Below are 20834 nucleotides of genomic sequence, written 5' to 3'. Positions count from 1 at the left end.
GTATGTTTTCTTCTCAGACTGAACCCCAGCCTCTTGTTTCTGTTTTTCCTTTTTGCCTATAAAACAAAACCCAAAATAGAAACAAACAAAAAACTGAAGGGATTTAAATAAAAAACCATCATTCCCAAGATTCTGCTTTTTAATCATGACATGAAATCTAGCAGTCAAAAAATATTTGGTAACAACTACCACGGCTTCTGTCTCCATGGTCAGGACACCATAAACAGGGTGGGTGTGGACATCATAGAGTGTGCATGAAGGAACTCCCCTATGGTGACTTAACGGCTCTGTATATATATTTTTTTTTCCTGCCATGAGGCATGTAGGATCCTAGTTCCTTGGCCCAGGGATCAAACCTGGGTCCCTTGAAGTGGAAGCTCAGTCTTAACCAACAGACTGACCACCACGGGAGTTCCCAACAGCTCTGTATTTTGACTGTGGTGGTGGTTCTAGGAATCTGTACAGGTGACAGAGTGGAATAGAACTACACACACATACGAGTGCCTGTGAAAGCTGAGGAAATCTGAATAAGGTCTAGAGTTTAGTTCATTGTGTTGTATTCACATCATGTTCCTGCATGACAGACAGTGTGTTAGGGTTAGGTAAGATGTAAGCTGGGTGAGAGTACAGGAGACTCTGCACTGTTTTTTTGCAACTTATGTGTCTATGGTTAATTTAAAACAAACAAACAGAACTTCCCTGGTGGTACAGCGCATGCTTACACTGCAGGGGGCACTTGTTTGATCCTTGGTCAGGGAACTAGGATCCAGCATGTCACAAGGCAGGGCCCCCCCCCCCCAAAAAAAAAAGTTTCTGCTTGAGATGGTTGTGGGTTGTCAACTGCCAAGCCTTCTGGGCAACCCTTGTGACTCTTTTCTCATCAACTTCTGTCATTCTGTGACTTGTGATTAGTTGCCTCTCCACTTTCACAGTGGATTATGGGCAAGATAAATTCTTATCCCTGAAATGATTCTTAACATTCATTGGCTGAGCTTCCTACCCATCAAACATTTTGAAATCAGCAACATTGTTCAGTCTGCAACATGTTTGACAATGCACTTATTTCCTTCATATATAAAGAGTGTCTACAAATGAATGAGGCCAACATATCAAAAGGTGGATAAGGAATTCCCTGGTGGTCCAGTGGTTAGGGCTCTGTGCTCTCACTATCAAGGGCTTGGATTCCATCCCTGATTGGGGAACTAAAATCCTGCAAGCCAAAAAGAAATTTTAAAAGGTTGGCAAATGATTAGAAGTAAACAAGTGCCTTAAAGCATGAAAATATTCATACACACATAAAAGAAATATGAGTTCAGATTACAGTGAGCTGTTGTTTCACTCCCTAAGCTTTTCAAAAATAACAGGTGGTACTGAAGACTCTTGAGAGTCCCTTGGACCGCAAGGAGATCAAACCAGTCTATCCTAAAGGAAATCAACCCTGATATTCACTGGAATGACTGATACTAAGGCTAAAGTCCCAATACTTTGGCCACCTTTTCCAGCCGACGCACTGGAAAAGACTCTGATGCTGGGAAACATTGAAGGCAAAAGGAGAAAAGGATGATAGAGGATGGCATCATTGGATGGATGGTTGGATGGCATCATTGACTCAATGGACATGAACTTGGGCAAAGTCCAGGAGATAGTGAAGGACAGGGAAGCCTGGCATACTGCAGTCCATGGGATCACAAAGAGTCAGACACGACTTAGCGACTGAACAAGAGCAACACTGAAGGAATGGATCAAGGGGTACACTTCACCAAGAGGTGTGTACATGGAGGCATTCTCCTTAGAAGGCAATATTGCAATATTCTTCCAAATTAAAAATGAATATGCCTTTCGGTAATTCTAGGAAATTATCCTATAAATTCAGACATGCCCAAAACATGTACAAGGCTGTCTGTTGCACGATCTTTTATAGCAGAGGTTGGTCAATGACAACCTGTGGGCCAAATCTGGCCAGCTGTGTGGCTTTGTAAATAAAGTTTTATTGGCACACAGCCACATCCACTCATTTATACATTACCCTTGGCTACTTTTGAGTTGCAAGGGCCAGAGCTGAGCAGTTGGAACAGAGACTGCCTGACCCACAAGCCCTGAAATATTTACTCTCTGGTCCTTGACAAAGTCTGTTGACCCCTGATTTATATGGAAAGCCCAGAATAACATCCCTTGATAAGTGTCTCGCAAAATAAATTATGGCATTCCCAGAGCAAAACAGAAGGCAGCTATTAAAAAGAGAGACTGGGGGACTTCCCTATGGTCCAGTGGTTAAGAACTTGCCTGCCAATGCAGGTGACCCAGGTTCAATCCCTGGTCCAGGAAGATTCCACATAACATGGGACAGCTAAGGCTGTGAGCCAAAACTGCTGAGCCCAGGCGCTGCAACTACGTAAGCCTGCATGTTCTAGAGCCCATGCTCCACAAGAGAAGCCACTGCAACTAGAGAGTAGCCACTGCTCGCCACAACTAGAGACACCCTGAGCACATAAACGAAGACCCAGCACAGCCGAAAATAACATTAATTTTTCTTTTTCTAACAAGAGAGACTGGGGAGGGGTTACCGCTCACGGAGGTGGGGAGGGCATCGTTTTCCTCTCTATGCCCTTTTGTACTGGCTTATTTTTGGCTACACTGCGGCATGTGGAACTTCCCCATCCAAGGATCGAACTTGTGCCCCCTGCAGTGGATGCATGGTTTCTTAACCACTGGACCACCCAGGGAAGTCCCTGTTTTATTCTTTAAGTCATTAAAAATAAAAGTGGACCTTCGCAAAGGATGGAGCGGGTGATGGCCCTGGGGCCAAGGTCATTGTCCCACTAGAAACTCAAGTACCAGGAGTGCCCTCAGCTCGGGCAGGGTCTCCAGTCTTGTCTCTCAGCTGTTGAGACAGACTTGAAGAGTCTGCACCACGTGTCGGTGTGTCCTGATGCTCCAACCACCAAATCAAGCCTCTGGACAAGGAAAGGTGCAAAAGGAAGTCAGGGCCAGGCTGCCCACGACAGCCTGGGCTGGGTCCCTCAGTGGCACCCATGAGCTCCCTCAGGACCTCTGAGACTGTCCTTTGGCCATCTTCCAGTTGTGGCATGGGACCCCCTGCCGTTTTGTGCCAGGGCAGCAAGGCTGAGCAAGCAGCCCCTCTCCTACCACTGCCAAGACTGCCCTGCCCTTGGCTCAGTTGCCTCCTGGGACTTCCCTGCCCACCCACGGAACCCCATCACCAGCCCCAGGGAGTTTAGCTTAGAAGGAACCTCAGGCAGGTGGCAACGCTTCCATCTGGAATTGTTTAATGTGTCTACTTCTTACACGCATAATTATAAAAGAATAAGAATTGACAAAAATATTTTCTTTCCGTAATATGTAGAGGTGGTTTGTCTCTCTGGTGGGATTTTTTTGTTGTTGGGTTTTCTTTTTTTTTTAAACCCGCCCCTGGCAGAACTCTTGGCGGGAGGGAAAGGAAGAGTAAGGATAACCCTGAGGTGGGGAGGGTTCCACTCCCAACCCTGGAAGCCCGGTCAGTGCGGGCCAGGCAGAAACGTGGGACCAGATGGCCTGGCTGGAGAGGGGGCAGCAGCCGCTGGCCAAGCAGAGCCCCAGCCGGTCACGTTTCAGAGCCTGCCTGAAAGCTGGGGGAGAGCCGGGCCGGAGAGCTGTCCACTCCCCTGTGCACTTGTGGTCTGCTGGGCACACGGCTCCTGTCTCGGGTGCTGGCTGGGGTGAACCCTGCGGCCAGTGGCAGACCCAGATTCTAGATTTAGGCACCCCTAGCTTTCTGTCTTTTAAAAAAGAAAAACGCCCCCCACACACACACCCCGCCAAAAAAAGAAATCACAAGAAGTGGGCGCAGGTGGCGAGGACAGGCAACCGCATGCTCCTGCACCGACGGCGGGGCCTGAGCCTAGGCCTGGCTACCCCACCCCGCCCCCGCCCCGGCCCGGGGGAGCGGCGCAAAGGCCAGGCTGCTCTGAATCTCCTCAGGCCTCCACGCCCAGTGGAGGTGAGGCTCCCAGACAATGGGGAGTGGAGGGATGGCTTGAGGAAGTGCTTTGTGGACGTTGGCCTCAGCGCTCCATCCTGGCAACCCTGAAGCAGCAGGCAGAAAACCCAGGAGCATGAACAAAAACGATCAAAGGCATGGGGGCGAAGGTGGTGGCTCCTGGGGCGGGCAGTCCCGGGGCGGGCCGGTGGGAGGAGGCGCGGTGCGGGGCCTGTGAGGCCACTCGGTCCCTCCTGCCCCCAGCGTGCGCGATGGCGGCTGTGGAGCCACTTGTGCTCTGACTGTGCAGGCCCCTCCCGAGGCGGCCCCGGGCTCAGAGGTGTTCCTGAAGAAAGTGCAGCAGTGTGACTTCATAGTGCTCACCGGACTCGGGGCAGCGGATGCTGTGTCTCTCGTTGGGGTAGATCTGGGTGGAAAGAGAAGGCAAGGCTGGTGGCACGGAGGACCCTGCACCCTGAACCTTGCCCTCTCAGTCTGGCTCCCAGCGTCTCCCCTCAGGGCCTTGGTCCCACCTTGCCACCCTGGGAAGAGATCTTGCTCTGGAACTGAGGGACCCAGGTTCAAATCCCTCCTCCATGGACAACTTGCTGGGCAAGTGATTCTGGGCAAGTGACAGCCTCCCCCCATGAAAGCTGAGTGAAAAATTCAGACCTTGTAGGGTCTGTGTGGCCGGGCCAGCTAAGTAGATACGAAAGCACGTATGAAAGCCTTGAGAAGCTATGCTGCTCCTCTGTCCCCTAAACCCAGGGAGCGTGAGGAACTCACATCCGCAGAGGGGCTGGGGCTTCAAATCATGGAGACATTTGCTGCCCTCCACTTGAGCCACTGCATTTTACCAACAGGCCCCACTGGGGATTGGACACACTGAGGCTCCAGGAAGCCCTCGCTCTAGGAGGGCCTCCCCCCAGGCTTTGCCAAGTGCTTCCTGGGCCCTCTCAATAACCAAGGCGGGGGGACCATCCCCTGAGAGAACTGGCAGCGTGCTGGTGACAGGGGCCACGCCCAAGGAATCACCCAGTCCCTGAGACCTGGCTGAGTGGAAGCAGGCTCTCAGGTGGATGGTGATGGCGAGGCAGGTCTTGCTTCTGGCCATGGAGTGAGGGTTCCTGGGGCAGGTGTGAAACCTGCTTCACACCCTAGGAATGCATCTAACTGCTCAGAGATCTTCCCTCCTCCACCCTTGCCTTCAGTATTCCATCCTGGATGAGTCACAAGTCTCATCATACTGTCCCCAACTCAGAGGAATTGCCAGGCTGAGATCAAGACCTGGACTCTTGATCACAGGTCCCACGCCTTCAGGGCCCGGGGCAGTGGCATGACCTGGGACAGACATCCACCCCTCTACACCACCCTGGGTCCTGGGTGCCTGGTCACTTCCTCTTCCTGGGTTGTGATGGCAAGGAGAGGCTCATCTGGCTCCCCACTCTGCTTCCAACCCCCAGTCACGGGCCTGGTCTGCAGCAACAATGTGATGTGTGAACAAGTTTGGCCTGTCAGCCTCCAGGCCAAGTGATTCAGGGTGTCTGAAGCAGAAAGTGGGTGTGCTCCATCCCCCCTCTCCCACCCCCAAGGGAGCATCCTGTCTCACTTTCAACTTCCCCTGGGAGGCAGAGGCACAAGTCTCCAGGCCCCCAGGTGCCAAATGTTTTTCCTGAGAGCGCTCATTTGACCCTCAACACCTCTCAGAGGCAGGGGTTATCAAGCCCATTTCATAGATAAGGAGACCAGGCCCAAGGTTAAAGGACCTGCCACCTGTGGTCACTCAGGGAGAGAGGGGCTACCCCAACCAGGAGACTCAGGCCTTCAGGCTCAGAAGGGACACTTGAGGATCCACCCTGGCCCTGCCTGACTCCTCAACTCTGATGCGCAGCTGCTGCTGGCCTGTGTCGGGGGGCATGTGAGGTGGAGGGCAGAGTTGCTCCCAACAGCTCCTCACCCTGTGGGAGCCCCGCCGCCCTCCTGCCCTGCCTGGCCAGTGCATGCACAGGCATAGATCTTGAGGCCTGTCCCTCCTGCCCGGTGACCTTTAGTTTTTCCATCTGTTGAATGGCAACGTGTCCTCCCCTGACAGGACTGAGCACGTGAAGGTGTCCAGAATGCAGAAAGACTGCATGGCGGCAGCAGGTAATCAGATCTGCCCTTCTTACCTCCAGCATCAGGCCTCCCCCAACCAACCCCCCCGACCCTCCCACCCCCGACCCTGTCCCACCCCTGGAGTCCACCAGGCCTCTCGCTCCCCACTCCTGGCCCCTTTCCTGCCGGGACAACTGACTGGTGCATGTCCCACTGGCCCCATGGGCCTCTGTCTACATGGCTGCCTGAAAGATGACCAACCTTTCCTCACCCTTACAAAAAAATACAGCCCTCCCGAGACCCACTCCCAAAGCCCGGCCCTTTACCGCAAAAGCCCCACCCTTACCACCGAAGCTCCGCCCTCTCACGAGGGTGCTCGCCTGAGACCCCGCCCTTACTGCTTAAGCCCCGCCCACCACTGGAGGCACTGCCCACCTGGCCACGCTGGTCACCGGGCCCTGGTCCTCAGCTCTTCTGCTGGCTGCAACCACGCTGGTCTCTTGTCCCTGAGCTTCCCCCTTTCACTCTCTCCTGTGTCTAGTGTCCTCCACAGCCGACCCCTAGGCCTAGCTGAGTCCCCATTCACTCAGCATCCTTAAAAGTCACCTCCTCAGGGAATTCCTCTCCGACCCCTGTTCAAGGTAAACCCCAACTCCCCCGCCCCCGCCTCATACTTTCTGGGTGGGGTTCCGAACTTCAAAGCAAGCTTCTTGGTTTAAAATAACGCATGTGCTCCTGCAGTAAGCGTGTGCTCCCCCAGTTCCCAGAGGTGGCCAGCAGAGGGCGGAGTGGACCGCGAGACATCTATTGAATGGACTCGGGGACCCAGGGAGGAGCCAGGCAGTCAGATGTGAGGATTGGGGCAGGGACATGGGTTTCGCTGCTGCCCACCCTGCGAGCTCCTGGGAGGAGCCACTCACCTGGAGCTGGTAAGGCTTTCCTGCGCGGATCAGCTGGGAGACAAGGAAATTTGTATGGAAAAAGTGCACGTTCTCATCCAGGAAGCCGTGGAGGATGAGCAGGCGGTTGGGCCTGGAAGACAAGGTTGGGGTGAGGGTCTGGGACCGAACCCCCTTCTCCCACCCTGCCCCATGGAAGTGAGGAGGCAGCAGCAGCAACTTGGCACCAGATGGTGGAGCAACTGAATGATCTGGTGTGACTGGCACGTCTGGGAGACGCCTGGCCAGGAGGGGAGGGTGTGGCTGGTGGTACCTGGAATGCCCTGAGGTCCCAGAAGCTTCTCAAATGTGCTAGACCTGCCCCACCCAACACCACCAGTGGCTACCAAGCACTTGACGTGTGGCATGGGTGGTGGAGGATGATTCCTGTCGAAATTTTGACATAAAAATAGCTTACTGACGTGACACATGATCTAAAATTCACTCATTTTAAAGGGAACAATTCAGGGGCGTTTGGTGCATTCACAACGTCATGTAGCCATCACCTGGATCCTAAGTTACAGGACATTTCCATCACTCTGAAGCATACTCTATGCCCATGAGCAGTCGCTCCCAGTCCCTCCCAGTCCCTGGCAACCACCAGGCTTCTGTGTTTTATTATTCCAGTGAACGGAGATAAATCCAAAAGTGAATGGAAATGGCTGCAGAGCTGTGGGTTCTGAGCTTGGCTGCACCATGGTGGCCCCTGGAGTCCAGGTCACCCTCTAGATCGAAGAGAATGGCCTTGCAGGGAGAGAGGCCAGGGCAGGGTCAGTCTGGGACAAGAACCTTGGCACTAAAGGTGGGGCCAGGGTGGACGTTCACCAAACACAAGGCACATCAGAAACAGCCGCGCCATTTTCTTTCCGATGGGAAAATCAGAAACCAGTACCCAAAGCATACATGGAATATCAGAGCTGGGCCAACACACGTAGGTTTTACAACCACTGTGGACCTGGGTTCTGAGGCAGAACCCACGAGACAGGTGGTTAGGGTTCAAAACCGACCCACGGGGCCCACGGCAGGCCACGTGCTTAGGAGGTGAGGGGCACCAGGGTGTTCAAAGTATTGTCACTCTAGAGCTTCCTCTCCATATTGCTGGGGGCAGGGCTGGGGGCTTCCCTCCCTCCTTGGTCCAAGAGAACCTGGGGGCCTGCTTTCTGTGAGGAGGATGGAGGAAGGGGAGGGGGCGCCGGCAGACAGAGAGACAGGTGTGGAAGCCACGCCCACCCGGCCCCAGGAGAACCCAGCTTCACGAGGGCTGGCTTTGGTGACCCGGCAAGCGGGCAGCAGGGGGCCTTACTCATTGGGCAGCTTCTCCACGTGCAGGGCCACGGAACCCGCCTCATAGCCAAGCTGGTTGTTCTCTGGGACATCCATGTAGCGTTCTGTGTAGCCCGTGTCGTAGGCCATCCATACTGTGACTGGGGCGCCTGCGATGGCCACCTGGGGGCCACCGTGGGTGAAGGGGTGCATGAGAAAGAGAGAGACACACACACAGAGGTCACGTCCTGGGAGCCTGCGTTTGGCCTGTGGTCCCGGGGCCTCCCCGGAGGACATGAGGAGTGGGCATGCACACGGGGGCTGGTGGGGAGGGGCCCTCCGCGTGTCTCCCCTGTGGACCGTGCACTGTCGTGGGAGGGTGGGTGAGCTGGGCGAGTGCTCAGGCTGAACTTGGCCCCTCCCTGGGCCCACTGCCTTCCTGCCTCCTCCTCCTCATCGCCCTGGCAGCGCCGCCGGCCTGGGGGCCCCTCCCCCGACGCTCTCCACACCATGCCCCACCTCTGCCCGTCCGGGGCCGGGGTCCCGAGCTCAGCCTCCCACAGAGAGCTGCTGGCGGGGTTTTGTGCAGCCGGACGCCATCCTGGGGTCAGCAGTGGCGGGCAATGAGGAGGGGGGCTCGGCCCCGTGGGGCTGCTGCGGGGAGAAACAGCCACGTGGCAAGGCCCCTGCCGAGATGCCTCCCCCAGGGGGGCGGGCTCCAAGGGGCACAGGGGCGCTGGCAGACATGGGGGAGAAGGTGGGGTGGGACCCACCTTGAACACCTGGGGCTTGTGGATCAGCCCCATGAGCGAGAGGAAGCCTCCGTAGGACCAGCCGTGGATGGCCACACGGCTCAGGTCAATGAAGCCATACTTCTCGGCCACGAACTGCAAGCCCTCCACCTGGTCCTCGATTTCCACCTGGCCCTGGGGGATGAGGCCGGGTACCCCTCAGTGGCCTCCTCCCAGGCCCATGCCCCACTGTCTCCCTTCCCTCGCAGGGGGCCCTCTCTGGAAGTCACCCTCTCTCCAGGCCTTGTGCAAACCTCTTGCGGTGCTGGTCAGCTGGACCTGGCACCAACCCTGCCCTGCCATCTCCTGGCTGGCTCTGATAAAGTCTCATCCTCTCTCTGCGCCTCAGTTTCCCCATGCCCAAAATAAGGAGGTTAACATGAAGAGTACAGGTTTTACAGTGGGTGTGAGGATGAAATGAAATGTGAGGTGTCCTGTATTCAGAGGCCTGGTGTGTGCCAAGACTCAAAGAGCTGGTGTTATCACCACCACCACCAGCACCACCACCTCCATCCTCATCACCACCATTATCACCATCAAATGCCTCATCACCAGCATCAGCCCCACCATCCTCACCACCACCACCACCACTTCCACAGCCGCCAGTGCCTATCTGGCCTAGCCCTCGGGGCTGCCTGCTGATTGGGCCTATACTGACATGCCTGGCTGCACCTGGGTCTTAGGCACCAGGCAGGGCATCTGTATACCTCTCTCAGCAGAGTGGACATTCCTCTAGTTCCACAGGCCACCCCACTCAGAACTGACACCCTGGCCAGGACTGTCCTTGAGGAAGGTGCTTCAGGGCCGGCCCCAAACCCCAGGTCCCCTCACCTCCACCACACAAGAAGGGAATGGGAAGAGACATTACCATCTGGTTTTTAAGAGCCCCTTCAAATCGAAGCCCTCGCTGACAGGAGCCCCTGCCGTCAATCACGACCACAGCGTAGCCCAGGGACGCCAGGGTGTTGAGCCGCAAGTACTTGATTCCTTTGAAGGAGTTGTTGACCAGCTGCACCTGTGGGGAAGGCAAAGCAGGTGTGAGTCTGAAGATGAGGCCTGCACTCTATCATGAAGACTGTGGGTGGCCCGGGAGAAGGCCCCTGCCCCAGGTCCTCCCTGGGGTTACTCCCTTATTTCTTCAGCTACAGTTTCCTTCTTTTCTACCCCTCTATTGTATCTAGAAACAGACACAGAAGCTGATGGGGAGGGTGGCAGGCTGGTGGTGCCGGGCGGTGTGTCCCCCAAGTAATGTGGCTTATGCTGGTCCTTTGGCACAATTCATGTTTGGGGCCTCATCATCTTCTGAGTGGTGCCCTGCTGGCTGCAGGGTGTTGACAGCACCTCTGGCCTCTATCCACTAGATGCCAGGAGCACCCCCACCCCAGCTGTGATGACTACAAATGTCCCCAGATGTCACCAAGTGTCTTCTGGGGGACAGCCACCCCAGCTGAGAACCACTGTCTTAGATGCACCTGCTTGCCAACCTGCCTGCCTGGTCTGTCCCCTTCTCAGAGGGCTGGGCCCAGGGCTCCAAGCTGGTGACGAGGGGTAAGAGTGGGTCACTGCTGGATGGGTGGCCCAGACACACAGACAGGGTTTAGGGGGGCTTCCCAGAGGGACAGGGAGTATCACCAGGTGAAGGGGGGAGGAGGCTGTGCAGTGAGGTCAGTGGGGATGGGCAGCAGCGCTAGGAGGGGCCCCGTGAGCCCTGGGTGGGTGGGGGGTATGGGGGAGGGGCGTGCCCACCTGTGGGCCTCCATACACAAAGAGGACAGTGGGGTGCTTCCTCCCTGGCTGCACGGAGTGGGGCTTGTAGATCATTCCGTAGAGCCGCACGTCTGACCGCGTGTGGAAATGGAAGATTTCTGGAGGCACGTAATCCGGGGGGCAGCCTGTGGAGACAGAGTGGCTGTGGCTCCGAGGGTCAGGGTGAGCCAAGGCAGGCTCAAATCTGAGCGGGGCCCACGTCTGGCTGAACCCACACTCCCTCAAACCCAGAGGGTGGACCAGAAGCGCCCTGTCTTCTGTGCTTCCTGGCAGTTATAACCAGAGTCTGCAGGCTGGAAGTGACCTGCACCCTGGGTGCCTGCTTGGGCCAGGCCATGGTCTGGACTGGGACCCTCTCCAGAGCCCCCAACACTAGCTCCTCTCCCCTGGAGATGACAGCAGCTCTGGGATCTGATTAAGGTCGGTTTTATGATCGGGGGGAGGGGTCTTCTCTCTGATTTTTATGCTTACCTTTGCTTTTGCAAAGCAACACTGGCTTTTCAGTCCAGTGGTGAAGAGAACTCTTTTAAGTTTCTTTGAGTAAACAGGGTGTCAATTTAAAAGGCAAATGAGTCAACAGTGATATAGGCCAGGGGTCCACAAGTGTTTACTGTAAAAGGCCAGGTAATATTTTTGGTTTTACATGCAAAAGAGACATTCTGTGTGCTGGGCTGTCACCACATTTGTCCCTCTGTATCCTCAGGGGACTGGATCCAGGGCAGCCCCCAGATACCAAAAGCCGCAGATCCTCAAGTCCCTCATATAAGATGGCATGCACACATCCTCCCGTGTGCTTTCAGTCACCTGAGTTACTTATTATACCTGATACAACACAAACGCTATGTTAACTAGCTGTAAACACAGTGTAAGTGCTACGTAAACGGTTGCCGTGCACAAGTCAGGTTTTGCCTTTTGGCATGCTCTGTGGCTGGGAACCTGTGGCCGTGGAGGGCTGTGTGCATTTGACTCTGCTGCGGCTGCCCAGAGAGGCCACAGATGAAGCCGAAGTGACTGAGCATGGCCAGGTATGGCCAGAGGGCCAGCTTGTCCACTTCTCACAGAAGTGACCCACAAACACAGCCAGATTAGGCTTTGGGGGAAAACGGCGCCCCCATGTGCCTGCGTGCACATCCGGGGCGGGGCATCAGGACACCTGAGCCCCCTTCACGGCCCCTGTTCAGTGCTGGGTGGCACCTTGTCAGGCCCCTCTCTTCCCTCAGTTTCCTCATCTGTGAACCAGGGCCAAGTTCCAGGACTGGGCTGTCAGATGGAGAAGGCTGCTTATTTACTCTTGTTCTGGGGGCAGTGATGGTAACAAACTGCTTTCCAGCTCATTCAAAGTGTTGAAAGTATTAGTCGCTTGGTCATATCTGACTCTTTGTGACCCCATGGGCTATGGCCTGCCAGGCTCCTCTGTCCACGGAATTCTCCAGGCAAGAATACTGTAATGTATTGCCATTTCCTCCAGGGGATCTTCCCGACCCAAGGATTGAAACTGGGTCTCCTGCATTGCAGGCAGATTCTTTACTGTCTGAGCCACAGGAAAGTCTGTCAACACCCACAACCCCCAGGGATCTTATGTCCTGTGGTGTCCTAGAAATCTACAAGGGGCAGCCCTGTGCTCAGGGGAGGGAGGCCTTTTTAGTGAGTGATCCCCACGGCGGGGTGCTCTGCAGAGTGTTCAGTTTACAACTCGTGGGCTGCCACGGGGCCATTCAGTAGGTAATGAAACATTTCAGAGATGACCTGAACTGACTGGCCTTCGCTTCCGCAGCTGGAATTGGAAACCGGGGTCACCCGGGTGGAGGCCTTGCCGCCCTGGAGGCTCCTGGGTTAATTAACCAGCTGCCTCCCACTCTGAGGCCCCTAGCAACTGACCCCAGGCAGGGGCCATTTGCTCTGCACAGGTGCACTTGGCCCTGTGTAGGGTCCCCTCCGCCTGGCACAGCTGGCTCCGGCCCTTTGCATGTGCTCTCTCTGGGACAGCAGCACAGAAACTTGAGGCTGTCTCAGGGGCCCCACAGGAGAGTGTGGGGCTGCGGTTACACTCGACTGATTCTCGGGGCTCTGGGCCACTTGCTGCCTTGCACTCACCCGCGTTATTCACCAGGGCTCGGGCGGCAATGCACGCGGTCAAGGTCCCAGGGGTCTGGGGTTACTCACTGGCTGCCTCCATCATGCTGGCCCAGAACCGGGGCTGCTTGTGCAGAGGGTCGTCGTCGGGGCCGCTGAGCTTGTAGACGTGCACACAGGGTGGTGTACCCACGCTGCTATAGTGGCTGACGAACATGTCGAAGTTCTGCAGGAGGGATGGGGCGCTGAGACCGCGGGGTGCCTCCCATCACCCCCGCTGTGCTGGCACCTTCCCCCATCACCTCCACCTGTATCCGCTGCCTGCCGTCTACACCCCGTGTGGTGTGTTTGCTCGTGTGACCCTGCTGTTACCACCACCCCTACCCTGAACGGTTAGAGGAGCCTGTCCCCTGACCAGGGGGGTCCTGGGTGCTGACTGTGGGACCTGGGGGTGGGTTCAGACCCAGACCTGCCCATCTTGCTGGTCCTATAGCTGGCAGACTACACTGCCTACTTGTCTGGGTCGAGGATGGCCCTGTGGTCATGTTCCAGATTGCTGCCTGATATTCTGGAATGTTCCAAGGGAGGGCACGTTGGGGAGGGGCCCACCTGGCTCATGGAGCAGCTGTGGGAGAAGCCAGGCGTGGTGAGGCGCACGATCTCGCCGGCCACCTCGTAGCTGACCACATAAAGGTGGTGCTCCAGGGGTGTGTCCTTCGTGCCTTGGAAGTACACCAGCTTCGTCTCCTCGTTGACCCAGATCTGCAGGCGGCATGGAGGCTCCTGGTGACGTGGCCCCCGGGGCCTCCCTCCCCGCCCCCAGGGAGGGCTCAATGTTCTATGAACAGGGAGGACTGTTCTCCCAGAGCTGGCTTCAGCTCGCCGGCTGGAGAGCTGTCTGGGAGTCTGTCCTGGATCCTGCAGGGAAGAAGCCCACTCCACTAGAGCTGCACTAACCACATGTTCTCTGGTCCGACTTGGAATCAGAGCTCCCAGTCTGGACAGCTCTTTCCAAGCGGGCCCAGAGCTGCTGGAGGGGGACTGAAGGCACAGTGTGGGGGGATACCGAGGCTGAGGGAGGGCCTGTCCTGGGCCCAGCAGCCCCCAGTCCTGGTCCCCAGTAGGGATAGCCCACCCTCTGACCCAAGTGCTCAGGGTTAAGAAGCGGTAACTCCCTGCTCCGCTGTTTCCTGGAGGAAAAGCCCGTCAGACCTGGGCGTGGTTCTCAGGCAGTGACCTCAGGAGGAGGGGGAAAGAACCTCATTCTGGGGATGGAAGAGGCACTGCCTTGCTAGGCTGACCATGCAGCACAGATGCTCTGAACAGGCCTTTATGCCCCTGGGGACTGCTCCCAAGGAGGGCACTGGAGGAGCAAATTCCAAATGAAGGCACAGCGATGCCCCAAGTGCTCTTCAGATGAGAGAGCTGATGATAGCTGGAATGTCCTAAAGACAGGCTGGCTCAACCCTTACGGCACACCTCTCTGGGACCACAAGAAGTCATGCAACACTACAAACCCTCTAAAATACTCATGTTCCTGTGCAAACAGGAAAGACCTACAGGGATTCCCCGCTGTGGTCACTTCTGAGGACGGAGGCAGGTCACGGGGGCCTGGGTGAGGATGGAAGGGGACCATATAGAGAAATTCTATTTTTACAACAAATGCTGATATGTTGGTTGTTGTGTGCTCCCTGGAAAATAAATGCAGGTTTTCTGAAAATGGAGGATGTCATTGGAAAATCCCAAACCACCATAGTTAAGTTGTGTGCTGGTTTTGTTACCAAGACTGTGAGAAGCTGTGTGGGCGGGAAGCAGAGTCTGCAGGTGAGGGACCCACCCAGACCCGGTGCACAGGGGTGGAGCATGTGGCTGTGGGCAGGGACGGCACAGGGCATTCTTTCCTTTTCTCTTTCTTAAAATGTTGCTTTTTTTATTTTAAAGAAAATTTCTAGGTAAAAAAATAAGATGTGCAGAGGGTTAAACTTTGACCATGGAGAAAGGTGTTTTTTTTTTCCAGCCGTGAGCACGGCATGGGAGATCTTAGTTCCCCTACCAGGGACTGAACCCAGGCCCTGGCAGACAGCACTGAGTCCTAACCACTGGACTACCAGCAAGTCCCCAGAGAAAGATTTTAATACTGTCCTGTGTGTCTGCCAGCTGCTAAAGGCCTTCAAAGTACTTTCAAGCAGGGTTCTCACCTGGGGCTGCTCTGCGCCCCCCGGCCATCTGACAGCCTCTGGACACATCTGTGGTCATCACAGCTAGGGTGGGGGCTAGGGAGGCTGCTCCACACCCACAGTGCCCACAGTTGGCCAGAGTGTCCACAGCACTGAGGGAGATACTGCTGTGGAGATGGGAGGGTTGGAGCTGTTTGAGGGCCCCATGTCGCAGCAAGGAAACCCAGGCTTAGTGCCTGGCTGGCTGGGCCAAGCGAGGCCATGAGCCCAGAGGTGCCTCCAGCAAGACTCAAGCACAGCAGGGCCACCCAGTAGGCACAGGTGTGGTCCACTGTCATGGGTACCGTGCCTATGTTACCCGGGCCCAAGGAGGTCACTTATCTCCTGATCAAGTGTTTTCACACTGCTGTTTCCTACCATATAAACAGTGCACGTTTGTGTGCTAACCTGAGTGTGCCCCGGGTGGTCTTGCCTAGAATCGGGGCTGTCAGGTCAGATGAGGTGCAGGTTGACACTGGAATTGATGCCCTCTCTGCCCCCTGCCCAGGGGTGCCCAGGCCCCTTCTCTTGGCAGCACACGGGCCACCCAGCTCTGGGCTTTAAAAAGGTTGGCCTACATCTCCTCTTGGGCACTTGGGACAGTTTAGGTCTGTCTGAGTCTTTGGACCAGGACACCTTTATAAAAGCTGGGAGGGAGGGAAGGCTCCAGGACAATCTGATTAAGGGGTCTCTCTGTAAAATGAGAATTCTGCAGACCTGGCCCCCAGTGATGGATGCAGGGCAGTTCCACGGTGGGCCCCACCAGTGTCCACAGGTAGCTTCATGCAGCGGAAGGAGGCCAAGTGGACGCTCCTGGTGGCAGGGCAAATGGGCCAGCCCCCACCCACCAGGACCCAACAAAGGAAACACAGACAACCCTGCTTCCAGACCCAGGATCTCCTGCTGGTGGGAAGTGCAGCCCCCACGGCCCTCAGCTGCAGAGCAGGAGCGGGTGGCCAGGTCGGGGGTGTGGGGGTGGAGGAGCAGCCACAGGCTCTCAGGGTCTGGAGGGGTCAGGGCCATGTGTGCATGTCTGTGCACGGGTATGTGTACAGGCGTGTGTGGAGACTCGGGTACCTTGGAGCCGTGCCTCGCCAAAACCTCCCACTCGCCGCTGGTCAGTGCGATCTCCTCCTTGATGGGGCATTTAAATTCATCTGGAAGGATAGGAAAAGAGGTGAAGGGGGCCCGGGGAAGCTGTGACGCAGACTCAAGGCACAAAATGGACTTGCGGCAAAGCCCAGGCAGCTGGGGGACAGGCAGGTGGACCGGCTGGGCCCCCGGCATGGGATGCAGGCCTGAGATCTGCATTTTTATCAAAAACATCCCATTTGGGGGACTTCCCTGGAGGCCCAGTGGTTACGACTCTGAGCTTCTCCTGCCTCCAAGCTTCCACTGCAGGCGATGTAGATCTCATTCCTTGTCAGGGAACTATTAATAAGATTCCACATGCAGACTGGTAAAGCCAAAAACAAAAGGCACCCACTTTTAGAACCCTGTTGGCCAAACCACCTCCTTCCAGGTCTTGGACTTGTGACTGGTTAGGACAGGTTGGGAACCAGATCTTGACTAAACTCTGGGACTGACCAAAGGCTCAGTGGAGTTACAGTAGGTTTTTTTGTGTTTTGGGGGGTGGGTAGGTCTCTCTCTTTTTATATATTTATTTACTTATTTTTGGTCGAGCTTGGTGTTTGTTGCTACACGTGGGCTCTCTCTAGTTGCAGTGAGCAGGCTTCTCATTGTGGTGGCCTCTTTTGTTAAGAAGTTTGGGCTCCAGGGCACACAAGCTTAGCTGCTCCCCAGCATGTGGAATCCTCCTGACCCAGGGATCGAACCTGTGTCCCCTGCACTGGCAGGTGGATTCTCAACCACTAGACCACCAGGGAAGTCCTCGCTTTAGAGTTCTTATCAGGTAAATAACAATATGTAATGTTTCTTGCCATGTGTTTGAAATTTTATATTAAAAACAGTTTATGAGCAGTGGCTACAGATCTTTTCTCTTCTCTTGGGTCTGAAGCACACTGTCAGCGTCTCCCTATGGAGGGGCAGATATCCCCACAAAGATCCACAGGGCGCACAGAACAGAGACCTGGGCTAAGCGACCATCACCAGAGGACTGGGGAGGGACAAACACTCCTCCATCCCTCACTCACTGCAAGGTGGGTGCGCCACTGCCTGCCCCCAAACCTTCCCCGATGCCCACACCGTTGGGCCCACATGGGGAGCCGAGTCGCACGAGCCTCCTCTGGGGCTGGCGGCCCTAACAATGCACTGCTCCGGCTCTATACCCTCTGTGCCACTCGTTACCAAGCCGCCCCCACGAGACCCCCAGCGGGCCTGGGTGATGGCACAGCCTGCTGGTCCCCTTGCCTTGCTCCAACTCACTCTGAGCTCCTAAACCTTCTAGGTTCAAGCCCGTGCTCCTCACGGCCTAGAAGGTCCCACCGACCACACCACACCTTCCCTCCCTTACCCCCCACTACTCTGCTCCAGCCACACGGGCCTCCTCACTGTCCCTCCCCCACACCAGGCCCAGTCCTGCCCCCAGGCCTTTGCACCGGCTGTGCCCTCTGCCTCGAGCACTGTGTGGCCACCTCTGCCACAGGTCCCTGCCCTGTGTCACGTTATCCACTGATGTGCTCCGGGCCTCCTGGTGTCTTTCACCATCTCTGGATGTCTGCCTGCCTACCCTCTAGAGCAGAGCTGTCCACACTTGTCTCTTTCTACAGTGACCCTCTCTGCGGGCAGGGCAGGGCAGCTTCTCCTATAAAGGGTCAGATGGCACAGCCTTGGTACACAAAGGGCCTTGGCATGTCGGTGCTGGATGAACCCTGCTGCCAAAAGAAAGCAGTCATGGCTGTGATAGCCCTTCCAGACCAGGAACGGCGTTGGGAAAGGCCAGTCTCTTAATCACAAACACCCACTCCCTGTGGGGTGGGGCTCGTGAACAAGCCATGCACTGAACCACCGGCTTGAACTACAGGCAAGAGCGGTGAGTATTAGTCCGACTTGCTCACCTTCCCCAGGGCTGAAGGGCTGGGTCCAGTCGTAGCCGCGGGGCCGCAGGACAGCGGTGACTTTGTACAGGTGGCAGAAGCCAGTCTTGCACTCATTGGCGCGGATGAAGCAGAGCTCGTCTGCTCCCTCTGCTTGGGGGAAGGGGTAGAAGATGTCGTGAACCTGTCCGGGCAGAGAGAGGAGGTGTCATAAGTGGGGGTTGTGGCAGGAGCAGGTGGGGGGAACTCGGGCTATCTCTCTTTGAGAAAGGGGAGGCTCGGACAGTCTGGCCAGAGGGCAGTCCCTGCCAACCCTCCCTCCTGAGCTGGTTTCTCCACATTGAGGAGCTGGGGACCTGGGGGCGGGGACATGGGAAACCAGGTGCGGGAGGACAGGGCCCACACACCCCAGCTCTTACATTGATCCACACATCGGTGACCTCCTCATACACCACGTACGGCTGGACATCCCTGGGCACAGCCCTGGCGAAGGCCACCCGCTGCTCCTCATTGTCGGTGGTAGGGATGAACAGGGCTGGGGGCAGGAGGACCAGCTGGAGGCGCTGCTGGGGCCGGTCCAGGAACATGGCCCAGGCACTGGAGGGTGAGATGGAGAAACTCAGGGCCTGGTGCAGGCCAGCCGGGGCCTGGCACCCCCTGCCCATCCGTGTGCACGGTCGGAATGGCTCCTCCTCTGTCAGCTTCAGTGACACTCGAGCAAGTGACTGTGCAGTACATAAAGCTTCCCTGGCTGGCAGGCATGCCCAGGAGGGAGATGAGGGTGGTGGGGAGGGGATTGGGGTGGGTGCTGAGGTGCTGACAAAACTGCACGATCCGGCTATTCTGCAAACACCTTGCGTCACTGGTGATCTTGGGCGACTTCTGCCAAATCCTCAGCCCTTATTTGTCCTTTGTTTCATATCTTGCTCTAAGTGGACAGTTAGCTTAAATCTTTTTGCTGTTTCTTTTTTTTGTCACAATGCACAGCATGCAGGATCTTAGTTCCCAGACCAGGGACTGAACCCTTGCCCTCTTGCAGTGAAAGTGTGAGTCCTAACCACTGGACCGCCAGGGAAGTCCCAACTTCAGTGTATTGTGGACAGAGATCTGTTGGGGTCAGAGATGGAAAAGTTGACTCTCAACAGAAAGACAGATCAGATGCCTTCATCATGGGCCACTGTTCCTTTCTCAAATACTCAACCCTGCCCATGTTGGGTGAGTGGCCACAGAGGTGTGGCCATGTGCCAATAAAGCTTTATCTCTGGACACTGAAATATGGATTTCCTATCATTTCCATGTGATGAAATACTCCTCTTTGGATCCCCGGCCCCTGCATCACTGGAAAAAGGAAAAGTCATTCTTGTGAGCTGCATGGTGATGGGCAGCCAGCCAGGTCTGGCCCCCGGCTATGCTCTGGGGCTCTGGTGTAGTGTGTCTGCCCCAACCCAGGGCAGAAGTGACTGTGAGGGGTGTCTTGGACTCTGAGGGATGACACTCACTACTTGCCATCCTGGGTCCAGCCGGCCCTGGCAAGGTACTCGACCTTCGGGAAGAGCAAGCTGAATGGCTGCACCAGCTCCTTCTCCTGCGTGGACACGACCTAAAGGGGACAGACAGACGTGGGTTACCATCCGGCCTGGCCATGTGCTGCCACTGCTGTGAGGCGCTGTATCTCCCCAGAGCCACACACTGGAGCCCTAACTCCTGGGACCCAAGGAGGGGGCCTAACTTGGAAACGGGACAGTTGCAGATGTAATCAGTTAAGATGAGGTCATACTGGGGTGTGGGCACCCCAACCCACAGGATGAGCATTCTTATAATAGGGCGAGATGTGGACATAGGCGCCGCGCGTCCTGTCTTGTGACATGACGCAGGGAGAAGGTGGCATCCCCAGGCCTCGGATAACCAGGGAGGAAACTGCCCTGTCGACACTTTGGTTTCAGACCTTCAGCCTCCAGAACAGGAGATGACAGGCTTTGGGGACTAAGGTTTCCCAGTGGTCTTTGCTATGACAGCCTGCTGACTGGAAACCAAGGGTTCTGGCATGGCTGTTGCTGAAGAGCCAGGTGGCCTTGGGCAAGACAAGCCTCTCGCCCCTGCGGCTTCCTGGAGGTGACACGGGGCTAGCGGGGCATCTCCTGGGGAGGGTGGATGGGACAGAGGCCAGCAGGGCCCAGCACATCCCACACCCAGGCCTGCCCCCAACCTCTGCATGCCCCAGCTGTGGGTTAGTGGGAAAAACCTCCCCAGCCATCTCAGGACCCTGCTCATCTGAGGGGGCCTGGAAGCATTTACAACAGCTGGTGGGGCTCAGCAAAGCCACTTAGCGCAGGTCCCTGGAGGATCCACCAGAACATTCTGGTCAGGAGTGGAGAAGGGGTTTGGTTGGGCCTGCTGCTGCTGCTGCTGCTGCTGCTGCTAAGTCGCTTCAGTCGTGTCCAACTCTGTGCGACCCCATAGACGGCACCCCACCAGGCTTCCCTGTCCCTGGGATTCTCCAGGCAAGAACATTGGAGTGGGTTGCCATTTCCTTCTCCAATGCATGAAAGTGAAAAGTGAAAGTGAAGTCACTCAGTCATGTCCGACTCTTAGTGACCCCATGGACTGCAGCCCACCAGGCTCCTCCGTCCACGGGATTCTCCAGGCAAGAGTACTGGAGTGGGTTGCCATTGCCTTCTCCAAGGGCCTACTCGTGCTCAAACCAAAACCAACCCCTAGAT

General features: G+C 56.2%; 1 protein-coding gene across 5 annotated transcripts in view; it reads right to left on the bottom strand.

Moving 5' to 3' along the window:
* Positions 1 to 3322: 3322 nt before the first annotated feature.
* DPP9 (dipeptidyl peptidase 9) overlaps positions 3323 to 20834 on the bottom strand; it is a 37702-nt gene continuing 20190 nt past the window's right edge. For 2 of the 5 annotated variants that reach the window (XM_068981150.1, XM_068981153.1), the window contains 12 exons: positions 19614 to 19714; positions 18534 to 18711; positions 18136 to 18298; positions 16196 to 16275; positions 13512 to 13664; positions 12993 to 13128; positions 10809 to 10954; positions 9931 to 10077; positions 9045 to 9197; positions 8312 to 8454; positions 6991 to 7102; positions 3323 to 4403 (listed from right to left, as the gene is read on the bottom strand). In XM_068981150.1, the coding sequence (XP_068837251.1) occupies positions 4311 to 4403; positions 6991 to 7102; positions 8312 to 8454; positions 9045 to 9197; positions 9931 to 10077; positions 10809 to 10954; positions 12993 to 13128; positions 13512 to 13664; positions 16196 to 16275; positions 18136 to 18298; positions 18534 to 18711; positions 19614 to 19714 (1605 nt within the window). In that variant the 3' untranslated portion in view covers positions 3323 to 4310. Of the gene's footprint in view, positions 4404 to 6990; positions 7103 to 8311; positions 8455 to 8790; positions 8926 to 9044; positions 9198 to 9930; positions 10078 to 10808; positions 10955 to 12992; positions 13129 to 13511; positions 13665 to 16195; positions 16276 to 18135; positions 18299 to 18533; positions 18712 to 19613; positions 19715 to 20834 lie in introns of those variants that run through there. The other 3 variants (XM_068981151.1, XM_068981152.1, XM_068981154.1) reach the window with 3 other exon arrangements.

Source organism: Capricornis sumatraensis, chromosome 9 (assembly GCF_032405125.1).
Source record: "Capricornis sumatraensis isolate serow.1 chromosome 9, serow.2, whole genome shotgun sequence".
Taxonomy (NCBI): Eukaryota; Metazoa; Chordata; class Mammalia; order Artiodactyla; family Bovidae; genus Capricornis; species Capricornis sumatraensis.
The sequence above is the reverse complement of the archived record's forward strand: the minus strand, read 5'-3'. Positions and strand labels throughout refer to the sequence as shown.